At 38.4% G+C, this 16,250-nt stretch overlaps 1 protein-coding gene across 2 annotated transcripts in view; it reads right to left on the reverse strand.

The window, feature by feature from the left end:
• ITPR2 (inositol 1,4,5-trisphosphate receptor type 2) overlaps nucleotides 1-16,250 on the reverse strand; it is a 477,037-nt gene that overhangs the window by 202,604 nt on the left and 258,183 nt on the right. For both annotated transcript variants that reach the window (XM_045811874.2, XM_087855710.1), the window contains one exon: nucleotides 16,140-16,248. In XM_045811874.2, the coding sequence (XP_045667830.1) occupies nucleotides 16,140-16,248 (109 nt within the window). The remainder of the gene's footprint in view (nucleotides 1-16,139; nucleotides 16,249-16,250) is intronic.

Below are 16,250 nucleotides of genomic sequence, written 5' to 3' on the forward strand. Positions count from 1 at the left end.
TTCTCTTTGGCCCACCAATAGAGGCTATGAACAATTGCAATCAACATGCCATCACCTCCACACACTATGTCTCCTGCCTTCTACTTCCAGTATCAGGAACCGTACTTGGTATGGGATTCTCTGAGGTCAGAGTACCCTCCTTCCTGGGTTCTTAAATGGTATGAATACTGTTCTGGATAGAAAGGCCACATGTATGTAGTGCTGTCAAACACTGTAGCTTATCTGCATGGGATTGTAGCAATATGTTCAGAGGGGGGAAAAAAGGAATACTTCTTTCCAGAAATATTTTATTTTCTCATTTTGGGTTTTCTAAATTCATGTTACCTAATTTATAAATAGTAAATCTTAAAAAATTATATTCAACAAAGTAGAGCTGATGATAGATAAAAGCCCAAAATAAAGCTTTTTGGAGTAAATCCTTTTATGATTCAATTTAAACCCACTTTTCATATCAAACTATCAACACCTTCCAGGTTTGGATATAGTCACTGAATGCTTAGTATATTTGGTAAAATAAATCAGTTATAGCAAATTGTTTTTATCTTAAATACCCTTAAGAGTAAGATGAAAGATAGATGTCTGGGAACCAAGCAAGTTCATTTCTGTGTGTGGTTCCCTTGGATTACCATAATATTCATTGGACTCTCCTAATGCGCCTTATTGTATTCTGCCCACTGAAATATCTGAGGCAAATGTGAAGTACAAACAAGCGTTACACTCTGCAGCATTAAGTGTGTAAGACATTTCAATAAATGCACAGAAAATAACAACAGTGAACTATAAAATTGGACACATGCTTTTCACATGAAATTCTGTAACCTGCTTCTGACCATTTACCACATACTGGTCATGTGAATCAAACTGAAGTAAACACCAAATTCAGAGAAATATTGGCTTTAAAAGCTGCTTCTGGATTTTCCACTCCGCTTAGCTTCGTGATACGTCAAGAACAATGCTCTGGTGATTGTTATTCTTATATGGCTTAAACTGACTCTTCACTTCCAGAATACTGAACCTTAGTCTCATTTTTAACAGGTGGTTTTTCTCACTTGCACCTTTGATTTCCTGCTACCAAGTTCTACACCTCATCTTTACTGCATTTACCTATATGTATAAATGTATATCTGAATGATCCATGAAAATTCCCTTTCCCTGCACAGTTAGTGAAGTAAGCAATGACTTAGAGTCTCATCGGAAAGATTATACCAGCATCAAAACAAAAATGATCAATAATTTTAACTTAGCTATGCAAATAGTCACTTGTTCAAGGACAGAAGGAATTAGTCTGGAATGTTTTCTGAACTCTTATCCTTCGGATGCTGCTTATAGTAGTTTTGTCAGTGTGAGAGAACTGGTTTAAAATATACAAGAAGTAGGAAACCTTTGCACCCAAGGAAATAAAACAATGCTGCCCTAAAATATCGGAAAAATAGTCTATAAACCAGGATATTTAGAAAAGTAGTTAATCCTGTAACTTGCATCTTTTTCTTTCTTAAAACAGTGAGAACTTCTCACTTTATTGTTATCTCCCACATACAGGTGCAAGGAATAAGACACTGGAACCAGGCTAAACATAGTGTCTCTGTTTGTGTCACGTTTTTTTAAAAGACACTTGATCCTTTTGTGGGTATTAGAAATAACCATTTTAAAAACTGATCACTTAGCAAAATTAATAGTAAAATTGTGCATGTAGAGTTTACAAACACTTGTAAACAGGATGAAGCACTCCTCCAGAAAAGGGACATTTTTCAGTGAAGGATTTTTAAGTGTATATTTTGCTATGAGAGAAACAGAATGATAAATTGCCAAAACAATAGCCCGGAATAATTTTTTAATTCAACTTGTAAGAACATAGAAACTCCAAAGATCACATTTGAAATTTGCAAATTTTCATGACTGTGCTGAAACACTTATCAAACGTGCTCAAGAAATAAACAAGGCTGTGCTTTTGAGAGACGGTCTAAAGGTAAAGAATATCACAAATATTAAAATTAAAATTCTATCAAATTTTCAAATTTTCTCCTTTTGCATTTTCAGAACTAGTCAGATCTATATATAATGTTTCGATTTTATGCTCAAAAATCTACCAATGTATTTCTCAGTGCCACCGGAGTCTTTATGCCCATCAACTGTTTTCTTTCAGCACTAGTCTAAGTTACAAATAAGAGAAAAGCAAAATCCCTTTTCTAAGTCTCTTTGTTGGTTTAGACCGACTTAAATAATAATGCTTAGAAGTAACTCCCTAAATCTCTGTTTCTGGACACCAGCAATCTACTCAGTGCATTTGATTGCCCACAACAAAATGAGCACAGGAGAAACACACAGAAAACATTTGTACATGTCTTATGTATGAGTAGATAAAAGAGGTGGTATTATGGGCTAAACTGTATCACCCAAAAGTTCATAGACTGAAGTCCTAAACCCCGTTATCACAGAATAGAACCCTACTTGGAGACAGACTTCAAAGAGATAATGGAATTGAGACAAGGTCATTAGGGTGGGCTCTAATCCAATATGACTGGTATCCTTATAAGAAGAGGAAATTTGGACACACACAAATGTACACAGTGAAGATCACATGAAGACACGGGGAGAAGATGGCCATCTATAAGCAAGGAGAGAGGCCTGGAACACATCCTTCCCTAACAAGGAACCAATCGTGCTGACATCTTGATCTTGGACATCTAGCTTCCAGAGCTCCAAAACAATTAATTCCTATTGTTTACCAGTCTGTGGTACATTGTTATGGCAGCCCCAGAAAACAAATACAGGTGGTATCATTTCGTTCCTTTGTATCTTACCACAGAGTGTGATACAACTCTCAGTACATATTGGTTATTGACCGAAACCATGCAAGTGAGGCCAGGCTTGTCTCCAGATAATCCCCTCTCTGGTACTATTCCCTGACATGCGGGAACACTGCTCAACACGTCCATCCTCCTACCTGCATGGAATCACTAGCTGCCCCAGCAGCTGCCTCCCTGAAATGGGCCCTTCATTTACTCCTCAACTTCTGGCCCAACCCTGAAACAGCTCCCAATTTTTGTGAGATTCTCTTTTCTCCCTAAAATAGAGGCACAGCAGAAATATTCAGTATATTCTTTCCAAAAAGTATCCCTGGCAAGGATCAGCAAGATGGTATGCAAACATGTGAATCTCATTTTACTCTCAGAAAATGGCAGATGTAGAAGAGAGCTGACACTTGCCAATAGACCTCAGAGGAAACTGTGCTTGATCTCAACTGTGAGATACATTCCCAATCCTTGACACAGCCTCTAGAGATACCAAAATACGAAAATCTCTTCTACTCTAAATATAATTTTACATGATTCTAGATAAAGCCAAAGACACAACGATTTCATCACACGTTGATAAGTTACTATATTTGCCAATTTATTAACTCTCCTTTAGTAAATAGAGTATCCTGGCTTAAAAAAAAAAAAAAAAAGAAAAGAAAAAAACCCTAAACCTCTTATGAAAATCTAAGAATGGAGCATTCGCCTTGAGATCTCAAAATGTATTCTAAAAGCACGGATTAAATTCAATGTTGAACAGGTAGTTTACTGAGGAGAAAAGATCGTCTGGCATTATGTCCAAATAAACTTCCCTCTAAATTAATCACCAGCTGTGTTTGGCATCAATGGCTTCACGCACATGATTCTGCTTGCTATCAGGCCTCATGGACAAAAATCTATGGGAAAGGCTTTTCATTCTTTTTTTTATTAATTCATAAATAACTGAAATAATTTAAAATGTGCTGAATTACTGATCCTTATGGGTAACAGTAAAATAATCAGAAATTACCATGCATAAGAATGAGCCCCAAAAGCTGCATGTAGCAATCACAGTGCTTTATATGTGCTACTCAGAGCAAGGTAGAGACCAGTAAAACTTTATCAATAGTCATTAAATAACACCCTTTGGTAGAAGGTGGGCTCATTGTATCTTCCATCACAGATTTTGAAATTATCTTCTCGTGCAAAGGTATGATTGGAAATTAACATGGACTGACTGCCATTAGCAAACATCTTAAATAGGCAATTTATCATCCTCTTCAAAATCCTGACCCAGCTTGGGGTGCCTGGATGGCTCAGTGGGTTAAGTGTCCAACTCTTGATTTTGGCACAGGTCATGATCTCAGGGTCCTGGGATGGAGTCCCGTGTTGGACTCCCTGCTCAGCGGAGAGACTGCTGGTCTCCCTCACCCTCTGTCCCTCCCCCTGCTTGTGCTCTCTTTCTGTCTCTTTCTCTCCCTCCTAAATAAATAAATAAATCTTTTTTTTTTAAGATTTTATTTATTCATTTGACGGAGATAGAGACAGCCAGCGAGAGATGGAACACAAGCAGGGGAAGAGGGAGAGGAAGAAGCAGGCTTCCAGTGGAGGAGCCTGATGTGGGGCTCGATCCCAGAATGCCGGGATCACGCCCTGAGCCGAAGGCAGACGCCTAACGACTGAGCCACCCAGGCGCCCCCTAAATAAATAAATAAATATTTAAAAAAAAGAAAAATCCTGACCCAGCTCTAAAGCTCCTGATTTCAGTCTGAGAAGCAATAGTTAACTACCTTGAGACTAAATCAATCAAGTACTCGGGGAAGTTAAGTTTCAGTGTCTTCCTGAGGTTCTTCTAAGAACTGAACTGAAAGACTGTGTGCAAAATTAATGCAGAAGCAGTATTCCAACAGCAATAAATCTAGTTAAGTAAAGGAAAAGCAAGGAGAATTCAAACGTAAAGGAACAAAAATAAGAAGAGTGAAAACACAAGTTTTTGAATTAGAAATTTTAGCCTCTCATTTTAAAATAGGCATTTTTCATAAGACAAACCTGGTTTATTATTTGGTGACACAAGTATTTAAAGATGGTGCATATAAAGAAGAAAAGAATCCAAAAAAAACCCAACTTAGATGTCAGTCAAGATTTCAAGGATTAATATTTGTGAAAACAATTGGCAAACAACAGGCCGTGATCCAAGAACAAGAACTGTTGTAGCAGATGTCTTGTCAAAAGGCTGCAGACGATGAGAAGCAGCATACTCTCGTCCATATGTTTTCTCAGCCTTGAGAAGAGATAGCCTCAGTTATTTCCATTTTGGAGAACACAGAGTGCCTGTGTATATAGTGAGGTAAAGCTTTCTTTGTAAGGGAACTTGGAGCCAAGATTTCTGGTTCCAGTTGGAAAGAGGTGGCACACACAGTCGAGGTAGAACACGAACAGAAAACAAGCCAAAGAACTCAGATCATCCAAAGAACTCAGTCTGTCAGGAAGGAACTGCAGAAGAAATCAGTGTGGTCGTTGGTGGTGTCTCGGCCTGCCTGGTATCCTTTCTCCTATCTTTTGGCAACAATATTCGGATTCTCTTATGAGAAACCATCCTTCCCCTTATCCACACTGTTTTGTTGGGACTCTGTGTTAGTGCCCTGTCTTAAACAGCTGCTCAGTCGTTGGGCTTGTGACCACAAAATCTGGGGTTAATAAGCAGAGGAAGGAAGCAAACTGAGCAACTGGGAATTCACAGGGGTCAGTGGATCTGTTTAAGTCAAAGGACAGTCATAATAGTAGCCGAACAAGCAAGCTGAACGGGAAAAAGTAAAGGTCAGCCAGTGGGATGCCTGAATTGGCTATTGTGGAAAAGAAGCAGTTCCTGGTGATGAACGCTTCCAAGGTGTTACAGAAGAAGTGGGGAGACGGATCTGCAGACGAGGAGGTCAGTGCAGATACAGAGGGCAAGGGCCGGAGCAGCCAGTGTGCTGGATACACAGCCCATGAGGACTAGAGTCACCTCTGATGATAATAGGTCTGGGGGCCAAGACACAGAATGTGAGCCAGGTTCCACAGTGTTAGATGGATAAGAGGGAATGACTGGGATGCGGGCAGATGCCAGGGCGATACAGTCAAAGAGCCTCAACCTCATGGCACCGGGGTGGCTCAGCCGGTTCAGTGTCTACCTTCAGATCAAGTCATGATCTCAGGGTCCTGGGATCGAGTCCCCCATTGGGCCTCCCTACCCAGTGGGGAGTCTGCTTCTGCCTCTCCCCCCTGCTCATGCTCTCTCTCTTTCAAATAAATAAATAAAATCTTAAAAAAGAAAAAAAGAGCCTTGACCTCAAAGAAGCTTTAGAATTTAAAAGAGGGCAGGGGAATCAGGCTACAAGTGACATGAGAAACAACAGGAACACAAAGCCTCTTCACATGAGGGAGAAAAAAACTCCACTTGACAGAGCTGCTAAGAAAGCCAGGAGGCTTGAAGGGAGAGTGAGTCTTCATTTAAAGCAAGAATGTGGAGGGAACCCTTGGAGAAGAAGTTAAAGACACAGGAGCATTTGCTGAGTGGGACAGAGCAGGACAGGAAGAGCCTGGGAGACTGAGGAGGAGAGAAATGGCAGGGTCAGGGCAAGGAGACATGGAACGTCATGGCTACAGGGAGGCCAGGGCTGGAGGGATCTTGTGCTTACGCTTCATGCACTGAATGGGAAAAGCATGGTAGACTTGATATCAACAGCTCCTCTCAAGGGAGTGAGCAATGGGCCTAGTAGCCAGAGGTCTTGTCCAGCTCTACCAAGGGGCTGAGGGACTCTTAGTCTGCATTCAGGACAGCCTATTCGGTGAACGAAAAGATGAATAAATGGTAGTAGGTGGGTAGGTAGTGAGAAGCCTAAAGCAAGCATCCTTCTCCAAGGTATGCGCACCTTTGAGATTATTTCTGGTTACCACTTACTTTTTGGCCAGCACCTCTCTGATTACCACACTCTGGTAACTTTTGAGAGAAAGTGAAATTAACACAGTACTTGGGATGAAACATGTCTGTGAGTCACTATCTCCAACATTATGCCATCTATCTGATATTAATTATAAGCATTTGATCTGATGATAATTGTCCATATGCCCTCATTTAGATTTTGTGCCACCAACTCATTATCCCAAGCTGCTATGTTGTGTTTATTAACACAGCATATTGGTTTTCTCTCTTCCGTAACAGTAAAAGCAGTATAGTCTATAATTTGAGTTTTAATTAAAACTTCAGCCAAGGGTTAGGAACAACTAAGTAATGATAAACCTCACAGTCACACAGAGCAATCTGCAAATACTCATAATGTGTGTTGTTTCATTGTAACTAAGATTTATCAAAAATGCCTGAGATTTTCAAGCACCAGACAGAATGCGCAAAAACCAAGCCTACTCTGAAAAACTCAGTAAACAGTAGATGTTCAAAATCATTACAACAAAAGAAATCTCTTACGGTTTTTTTGTGTTATTTTAGAGAGGAAAATCATTTTCCTTTGAAAGCCGTGGGTGACAGTCCTACAGCTTTGTAAATTGATCCCAGACGAGAATAAAGACAGTCTCATGTAGTGATGGTAACTATGGGCCCTGGAGCCAGACAGCCTGAGTTTTCATCCTTTTTTCCCTTTTTCTGTGTGACCTCGGTCAAGTTTCTTAACCTTCCTGTGCTACAATTTTCTCAACATGTTGTTATGAGGGTTAAATGAAGTAACACTGTGAAGCATTTATGCAAGCATCTGGCCTTTATAACACAGTAAGCATCATAAAAGCATGAGCTGTTGACTATTCCTTAGTGCCTGTACTTAAGAATGGGTAAGAATACATTTCCATGGGGGGCCTGGGTGGCTCAGTCAGTTAAGCATCCGACTCTTGGTTTCAGCTCACTCAGGTCATGATCTCAGGGTTGTGAGATCGAGCCCCACACTGGGCTCCACACTCAGTGGGGAGTCTGCTTGAAGATTCTCTCTCTGCCCTTCCCTCACTCTCTCTCTCAAATAAATAATTTTTTTTAAAAAAAAGAATACATTTCCTTTTTTATAATTTTTATTTTAAGATTTCTTGAACCTTCAGATTCGAACTCCTGTAAAAGAAGTAAAAGCCTCAAGGAGGTGGTTTTAAAAAGGTAAAAGCAAATTTAAATTATCATTTATTTCCCCCAACATTATTTAATTCTCTCCCACGTGGAGAAGCATCACATGCAGAGCAGACTCCGAAAACTCTGATTCACATTCCTGCTCTGTATGGTTCTTATTAGATCATTGTACTCTCTAGGCCTCAGTCTTCTTACTTATAAAATGGAGATTAAAAAATACTTTTCTACCTCAGAGAGTTACAGTGAGGATCCAAGGGCACACACATAGTTGCTCTGTGAATTCCTTCCCTAGAGTCGCACAGTCAACAAAGTTACAACAACATCAATAATAATGAGGGAGCTTTAGCACCTCACATACCAGAGTATACATCCCCTCTCTGAGGACCTGTTCAAACAGTAGTCCAGAAATGAACGTGCGGATAGAAAAGTAAAATGTATCGGGCCCAATTTGCTTCACGAATTTTCTATGTACCTTTCCTTCCTTACGACAGCAACAGCACAGACCAGCTCCAAACACCAAGGTTCCCTGGGGCAGAAGATCCTACAGCTGGACGCTACAGCTAGTGACTCTAGCTGAGCCGACTCACTCAGCGGCCCCGTTTGGATGACTGGGCCTCAGCCTCTCCCTGAGCCCCAGCTGCTCCCTCATTCTCCTGGTTTTACAGTGGGCTTTTCCTCCTTCTTCTGCAGCCTGGGTCGTTCCCTATTCTTCCCGGGTCCCTTTCAGCCTTCCTGAAAAAGAAGCCCAGTGGCTAGAACCTTCCTCCCCTTTCCTTGTTCAGATCTGGTCATCCTTCCTTTGCACCAGCCTCCCTTGGCTGAGCTCCCACCATTACTGTTCAGGGGCTGGGGACCCTCCATTCCTTCGCCTTTTACTTTTCAAGTCAGACAGCAACAAAGACTACACAGTCTATCCAACATCGTGCTTTCTGCAATCTCAGCACTGAAAGGCCTTCTGGACGTTTCTTCATCTTATGCATCAGACCAATTGAGGAGTTTCTAATTTATTTAAAATAACAACATACAGCAAAGAAATTCTTCATAGGCATGATATTAAAATATCTATGCTAATAAGACAGATACGATTTTATAAGTGCTTAAAGGATTACAAACTAGAATAACATGAAGTTAAAAGAAAATAATCATGAAATGCTTCCGAACAGGCGTTTAACTTAGATTTAGGTGAAAAGAACTAATATAATTTCATAATAAATTAATTTTCATGCATTTTTCTTTTTGTTCTTTTTTTCTTCCATCACAATACCATTTCTCACCTACAGTCGTTAACTACCAAATGTCTTACACTTACTAGTGGCAATGAGTGGTTGGCTAATTTTTGAGTACCGATAATGTCTTCATCATGATCTTTTTAGTCATTGATCTCTACAGCATCGCAGCATATCTCAAAAGCCACCAAAGCAATGATGTTACCATGTCAGATTTTTAAGTGGAAAAGTAAAGGCAAGGTGTAATAAAAAAAACTTTGTAAATTGTTGCAATAATGAGATTACAATGACTATAACCCGGTAAATTTAGCAATTTTATGGCCTAACAAGTGACCAGCCAGTTCAGCAATTGAAAGAAGTAAATTTCTAAAAATGTTTGCTTTTATGTCCACCTAAATAATCACAGTCTTTTTGTCTAGAGGAAAATATAAAATAAAGATTCCAAAGTTAAGGAGTATATTAATTATGTTTCTACAACAGATATTTTACTGTAAGGAGACATCAACATATTTTCATATTTCCAACTATTTAGTTACCTAAATTTAAACAACACATATACACAATATATAAATGATTAAAACAGCACAACATGTTTGCAACTTCACTTACTGTACCTAGTTTAAAACAGCATCAGAACATTGCAAAAAAAAAAAATGCACTCACTTCTAAAGTGTATTTAATAAGAAAGTCTACAAAATGCAGCTGGCGCTAAAAACTGAAATTTATTTTCCCTTAGCAAAACAGTCATTATCAAATTCTTAAGCTACTGTGCACTCTGTATAGCAATTCTACTTAAATTTGTTTATTTGCCTGCTAGAAAGTGAAACGAATATATGCACAGAAGGTGAATGATTCTGCACAGACTCTTACGACAAGAGGAGCTCAATACAATTTACAAATTTGCAACAATGTGATTACTGCTGAGACTGACAGGTCTGCATATTTGATGTAGGAGGTAAGTTCCTTGATATAATTCTGGCTTATTCTTTTTGCTGCTTCTCAAAATCAGAAATAAAAGATTAGTTACAATGATTTTTTTTCCTGCTGAGGAAAAGAATAAATTCTTGTTAACTCAGCTGACAGTAAATTTTAGAGTTAAAAAAAAAATGATGGAGGTTATCTTAAAAATAACTAAAGGCATCATTTCTTAAAGACCTTTATTCCATATCACTCCAGATACCAACTTTTAAATCAAGAAGCCACTATCTGCCATCATTGTTCAATGTGTAAATACCACCTACCCCACTTGGGCATTCGTAAAGATCGCGGCTCTCAATAAGACGCTGTGCAGTTTGCTGAATGCCACATTTCCGCAAGGGGCTGCCTATGATGGTCATCTTATAAAGTACTGTTTATAACTTTTACATCTAATATGCAGGGTACCAACAGCTCAGACTATGATCACAGGGTGGGATGTGGGGAGCTCCGCTACTGATCTGTAGGTCTGTAACAATAAACCTGAAAAATCCCACAACTATTGCATCATCAACTTGGTCTAAAATCTCAAGCCTATTCCTTAGCAGCCCATTGAATAAATGGTTTATGCTTCCCAATACATCCATATGCAGATTTTATTAAGAATAAATCAAAGAATTTCTCATTTTATTTAGCTGAACATCTGAGCAAATAAAAGGTTATGATTACAGTCATATATCCTGTTGGCTCTAATATGCCCATTACAAGTATGAGCTCAAGAGCCAAAAATGTTTGGGCTGGGATACCAGCTCTGTTCCACCTGTCAGATGTGTGACCTTAAACTCTATACCTGTTTCCTCACTAGTAAAAGGGAGGTAATATGCCACGTATAACATGGGCTTGAAGATGAAAACAAGATAATACATATAAAGGATCAGGGACAGTATGTGATATCTAGTAAGCTCCCGATAAATGTTAGCTGTTACCACTTAATAAAAATCAGTGCTTACAAACCAGTCCATGGCTATTTTAAAGGCAGTTTCCTTTAATTCCAAGGATATATAGCATTGGAACCTGAACATTTTAAGAATATTAAATTTGACTGAAATATCTTTGTTGTCCTGTAGATCATACGTATGTCAGTAACTTATGAGTAGGTAGCAACATATTCTCAGGGGAAATTATGATTGGCATTCTAAATAGGTCAACTTCTTTGACTACAGCATAAGGAAAGTATCTTTAAATTACCAGCTGCACAGGCTATCAGCGAATATTTTCAGTACTCATTATTTTTTCCAGTTCTAAAGTACAGAAGCCACAAATGTTATATATTTAGGATCAGAACTTAGAGACATCTATGTTTCTGATTTATATACAATTCTCCCTTTTTATGAGAGGAATAATTTGTAATGCTCTGTAAATCTTAATGGACATGGATACTAATGAGTATAAGATGAAGGGGGAAAAAAATCCTGAAAACCAAACCAATCCTCTGAACACAGTCCTTCTTGTTCCCTGTTCCCCCTCATCAACCACCTCTATCCAACCCCCATAGCTTGTACCTCCATTACCACCTCAGGTAAACCCTTACTCAGATCTGGACCTGAAACATCTTTAAATACACAAAACAATGGTGCGGGGCTATAATCACACAGCTCTGTTCAACAGCACACATAGCCTATCAGGTATTCCTTTTTTGTGGTAGAGAGGTCACAGAAATAAGAGTGGGACAAAATGGCTTTCAGGATTGAGAACATTTGAAATCATACTGCCCTGAAGCCATTTTAAAACATTCCTTCTCTTCCCTTTCGCTCTCCAAATTGTAAACATACATATACTAATATGGCATTTTTTAAAAAAACTCTGGTAATTTTTCCCTTTAAGGACTTGCTATATGTAACTTTCATGTTTTATTCTTCAATAAAATTAAGGACTATAACTTAGAGTATGACACGTAGTCATATATGATGACTAGGTGATTCACACACAGACACACACAACAGAACATTAAATTTTCCTCTACTTATAATATCTCTTCAAGATATTGCCCATCCACATCTTCTCTCTCAAACTTTTAGCATAAACTAAGAAACATGAAACAAGGAAGAATATTAAGTAAAATTCATCTAGGAATTGCAATCAAAGTATTATAAGTTGTAAATGTTTTAAAAATAATTGACTAAATGCCAGATAAAATGCAGTTACATGATGATTTTACTTAAGGCAAACAAAATCAGAAAACTGGGGTCTTAATGTTGGAAATTGTTTCAAAGGGCATCTTGTTCAACCATGAAGCAAATTTAGGTTTCATTGCTCAATTTTTTTTAAATTTTACCAGCTACACAAACATACACAACTTCTGATACTGGAAACCAAAAAAGCATAAATGTAAATGGCAATTTTTTTAAGGTTGTGAATTTAAGTACGTGGAGTCTGAAACATATCCTCACATTTTTTGAAAGTTCACACTACACCGCTTCACTTTTACAAAAGACCTACGTTTATACCTGTTTTCACTCACTGAAAGAAATCTGAAGATTTTCACTTTTATTAAAAAAAAAAAAAAAAAAAAGCAAACATGGCACGGAGCTATGATGGAGACAGCGAGCACCGAAAGCAGCAAGTGGTGCCCCCAAGCTCTCTCCCCTGGAACCACACTAAGCATGTCAGCATCAAGCCCCTTAGCTTTGAACTGTGTCTGTGAGCACCTGTGCTTTATTTCCATTCAGTCTGTGCGTTCGTTTGCAAGATGTGTCCCAAGGTATCAGAAAAGCCTAAGAGAGGTTATATCTTAGGTCTAGGAATGCAGAAAAATTTTCCATATAAGTTAATGGTAATCACTTATTTGCTTTATACCATTTTGACCTATAGAAGGTTTCATAGGAAACACTCCACTTTGGGATAGCAGGGGAAACCTGTATTAGGATAGCTAGTGTGAAAAACCCTGGTACCCTGGTGTGAGTTCTCAGTTTTGATTTACTTCTGAGAGATCTTTTGGAAATACTTCGAACACAAACAGTAGGCAACCAGTTGATGGTAGAAATTCAGTTACCAGACAACCATATATTAGGTACCCTCTGTGACTTACTGCCATTCTGAGTGTCTTCACATTTTTTTTGTTATATTCATTCACATTTAAACTGTCCTACATTAGCAATTTTAATCAGCCCCAAGTAAACTCTCCATCTACAATGTCATTTCTCACTGTCAGTAAAAGAATTATTGAGATATTTGAATGGTGGCCTATCCCAACTATGTCTGTGCCCTAACTACCAGAACCAGTGAATATGTTACAAGGCAAAAGGACTTTGCAGGTGTGATGAGGAATCTTGAGATAGGAGAACAGACGGGATTATCTAGGTGGGTCCAATATAAGTGTAATTTCAAGAGGGAGGCAGAAGGGTCAGAGAGGAGATGTGACAGTGGAGTGTGTGTGTGTGTGTGTGTGTGTGTGTGTGTGTGTGAATGGGGGGGGGTTGGAAGATGCTATGCTGCTGGCTTTGAAGATGGAGAATGGAGTCACAAGCCAAGGAATGAAGGAGGCCTCTAGAAATTAGAAAAGGCAAGGAAAGTCTCCCTTAGAGTCTCCAGATAGAACACAGCCTGGCCAATACCTTGATTTTAAGCTTTTGACCTCCAAAACAGTAAGATCGATTTCTGGTAAACGGAAAACTCATATAATCATGAAAACACAGACACCTATCATCCTACTACGGATGATCAGGGTTTTTTCTGAGAGTACACCATGAGTCGTAGAATATCTTTGACCGCTTTCTGAATCTGTTACCCAGTGCCGTTTCACTCAGACTGGTGAATCATTTCACTCCCACCCCCACCCCCCACCACTGACATGAATAATTGCTCTAAATCAAGTCCTAGTCTGGCATTTACTGTGTGACCTCAGGCAAATCCCATACATCTCTGGGTCTCAATGACATCCTTTACAAATGCTTGGACTAAATACTCAGAAATAGCCTGTGGCATCGTAAAAGAGAGGCACAAAGTATTTTGGTAATTCTATTGAGAAGGTAATCACCACTCACTGGAACAAGTGATAAGTACTACCCATTAGAGCTCCCCTGCAAAGATAACACGAGGGGTTACTGAGGTTTGTCTGGATTTTAGCAATACATGATTCCAAATGTAGCAAGGTTTGGTGCAGGATAAGCCTGAGGTGCATTTCAGGCACACAACCACACAGACTTCTGGAGGCTAATGGATGAGGAAGGGTGGGGACTGTAATGAAGGGTCTGGAACACCAAGGCAGTGCAGAGCCCCTGACAGTTTCTGAAAGACTCTTAGGATCTCTGCAGGCTAGGTTCCACAAGTCCACTAGCACGTGAATTGTATCCCACAGTGGCCCCTGGCAAGCTGTGTCATTCCTCTCCTTATCCCCAGTGCCCAGGCACAATACCAGCATTTAGTATCATTCGTAGTATATGTGATAAGTGACTGAGTGAACAACCCCAACTAGCCTTTCTCATCTTAAGTCTTCCCTATGGGCTATGTCCTGGTGGTGCCATTCACATCATATCAAATGAGAATGGTGCCTCTTGGACTTTGAAAACAGCAGCTCTGCCTCCTTTCAAGCTCTGTCTCGGAGAGGTGGACTACTGGAGCTTTCTAGGCAAGAGATACTGAAAGTCTGAACTAGCAAAGGCAGCGGGAATGGAAAGGAGAAACAGGTGCCAGCATGATTTATTCTAGGGTGGTTTGGGAGATACACTAATACTTTTAACGAGTCAAAGTAAAATCTTACTGTATTTCTTCCTTATTTTCTTTAGAGCGGTTCCATAATAATCTGTTACATAAAATTGGAATTCTTATGTATCTCCTGTTAAGCACAAGTTACTATTATTATAAACCTCACTCTTCTGTAAAAATTTATATTGACCCCATTTTTCTATTTTGGGATCTAGTACTTCAGTCAAAATCAAACCATCTATAGCAGTATTTTAAGGAACCAGAGAAAGACAACAAAAAGGTCTGAAATTGACCATTTTTTACAAGCATACCAAATACTCAGACTTATAAGCATTTTTCTTGAGTCCTATGTCACAGAAACTTTTGCCAAAATTGCACTGACCATCTTTATTTCTGTAATTTGCTTCCCAAACATAGTTTAAATGATGAAGATAACTAATGCAAAGCAAGTCATTTTGATCATAAAGCAAGCATCTGATTCAAATGGAGTTTTGAAGTTATGCCCCTTCTATTAATATCCAAGATCCCATTGCATTTCTTTTCTACAAGATTAAATAAAAAAAAAAAAACCCTACCACTATGATCTTTTTGGAATTAGATAGCATATACATAAATTAATAAATAAAATTCTTCCAATTTTAAACATATCAGATGATTAGCATTTGCAGAATCAGACCATAAAGTTATTAAGGAACATGGTACAAATTTTGTTTGATACCTAACATGTAAGTAAAGATAGCTAGCTAAAAAAATAAAAAGCAAAACAAAACAAAACCCACCTCACTAGATTTATATTTTATATTTAAGTGTATCACCTTGGGTATTAGACATGCTGCTAGCTATCTCTTAATGAGGACCTGAGCTGTCATTTTTAATAACAGAATGACAATTATTACCTATAAGTTATATTCCCTGAAAATCATTTGTGCAATACTTACATTAATATAGGTAAGAATAGAAACTTACTATTCCACTTAAAAAATAGTATTATTTTATAATACAAGGCATAATATTATAGAAAACGAAAGGGACATATATTTACAATAAAAGATCAACACATGCCCAAACGCACAGACCATTTTAATATGCAGCAGAATTTTATACAGAATTTTAATAATGAATCTCAGTTGTTCATTGTAAAAAAAAAGTCATTTGGTCTATACGAGAAAAATACACATATTCAAGATAAAATATAATAAAACAAATGAGCCAAATACTTGGGCCATTCTAATCTTAGTTTTTTCTCAATTCAAGCCAGAGCTGACAGATGAATAACCATACAAACAAATTATCTAATTCATCTAAGTACACATGCCATCAGTATGTAATACAAGCAATCACCTCATAGCCCATGTAATTCATTGGTACGGCATACTAGAAATTCTACTTTATTTTCAAATACTAAAAATTTAAAAACTATACCTCTTCCACAAAGCTGTCTTTCTTCTCTAGCATTTCTCGTAAAGTCTGAAGAATTTTAATGCACAGCTTTTCTTCTTTCTCCATTAGTTTCTTTGTATGATTAATCAACCT

Source organism: Ursus americanus, chromosome 25, assembly GCF_024610735.1.
Source record: "Ursus americanus isolate L20-20 chromosome 25, mUrsAme1.1.p, whole genome shotgun sequence".
NCBI classification, from domain to species: Eukaryota; Metazoa; Chordata; class Mammalia; order Carnivora; family Ursidae; genus Ursus; species Ursus americanus.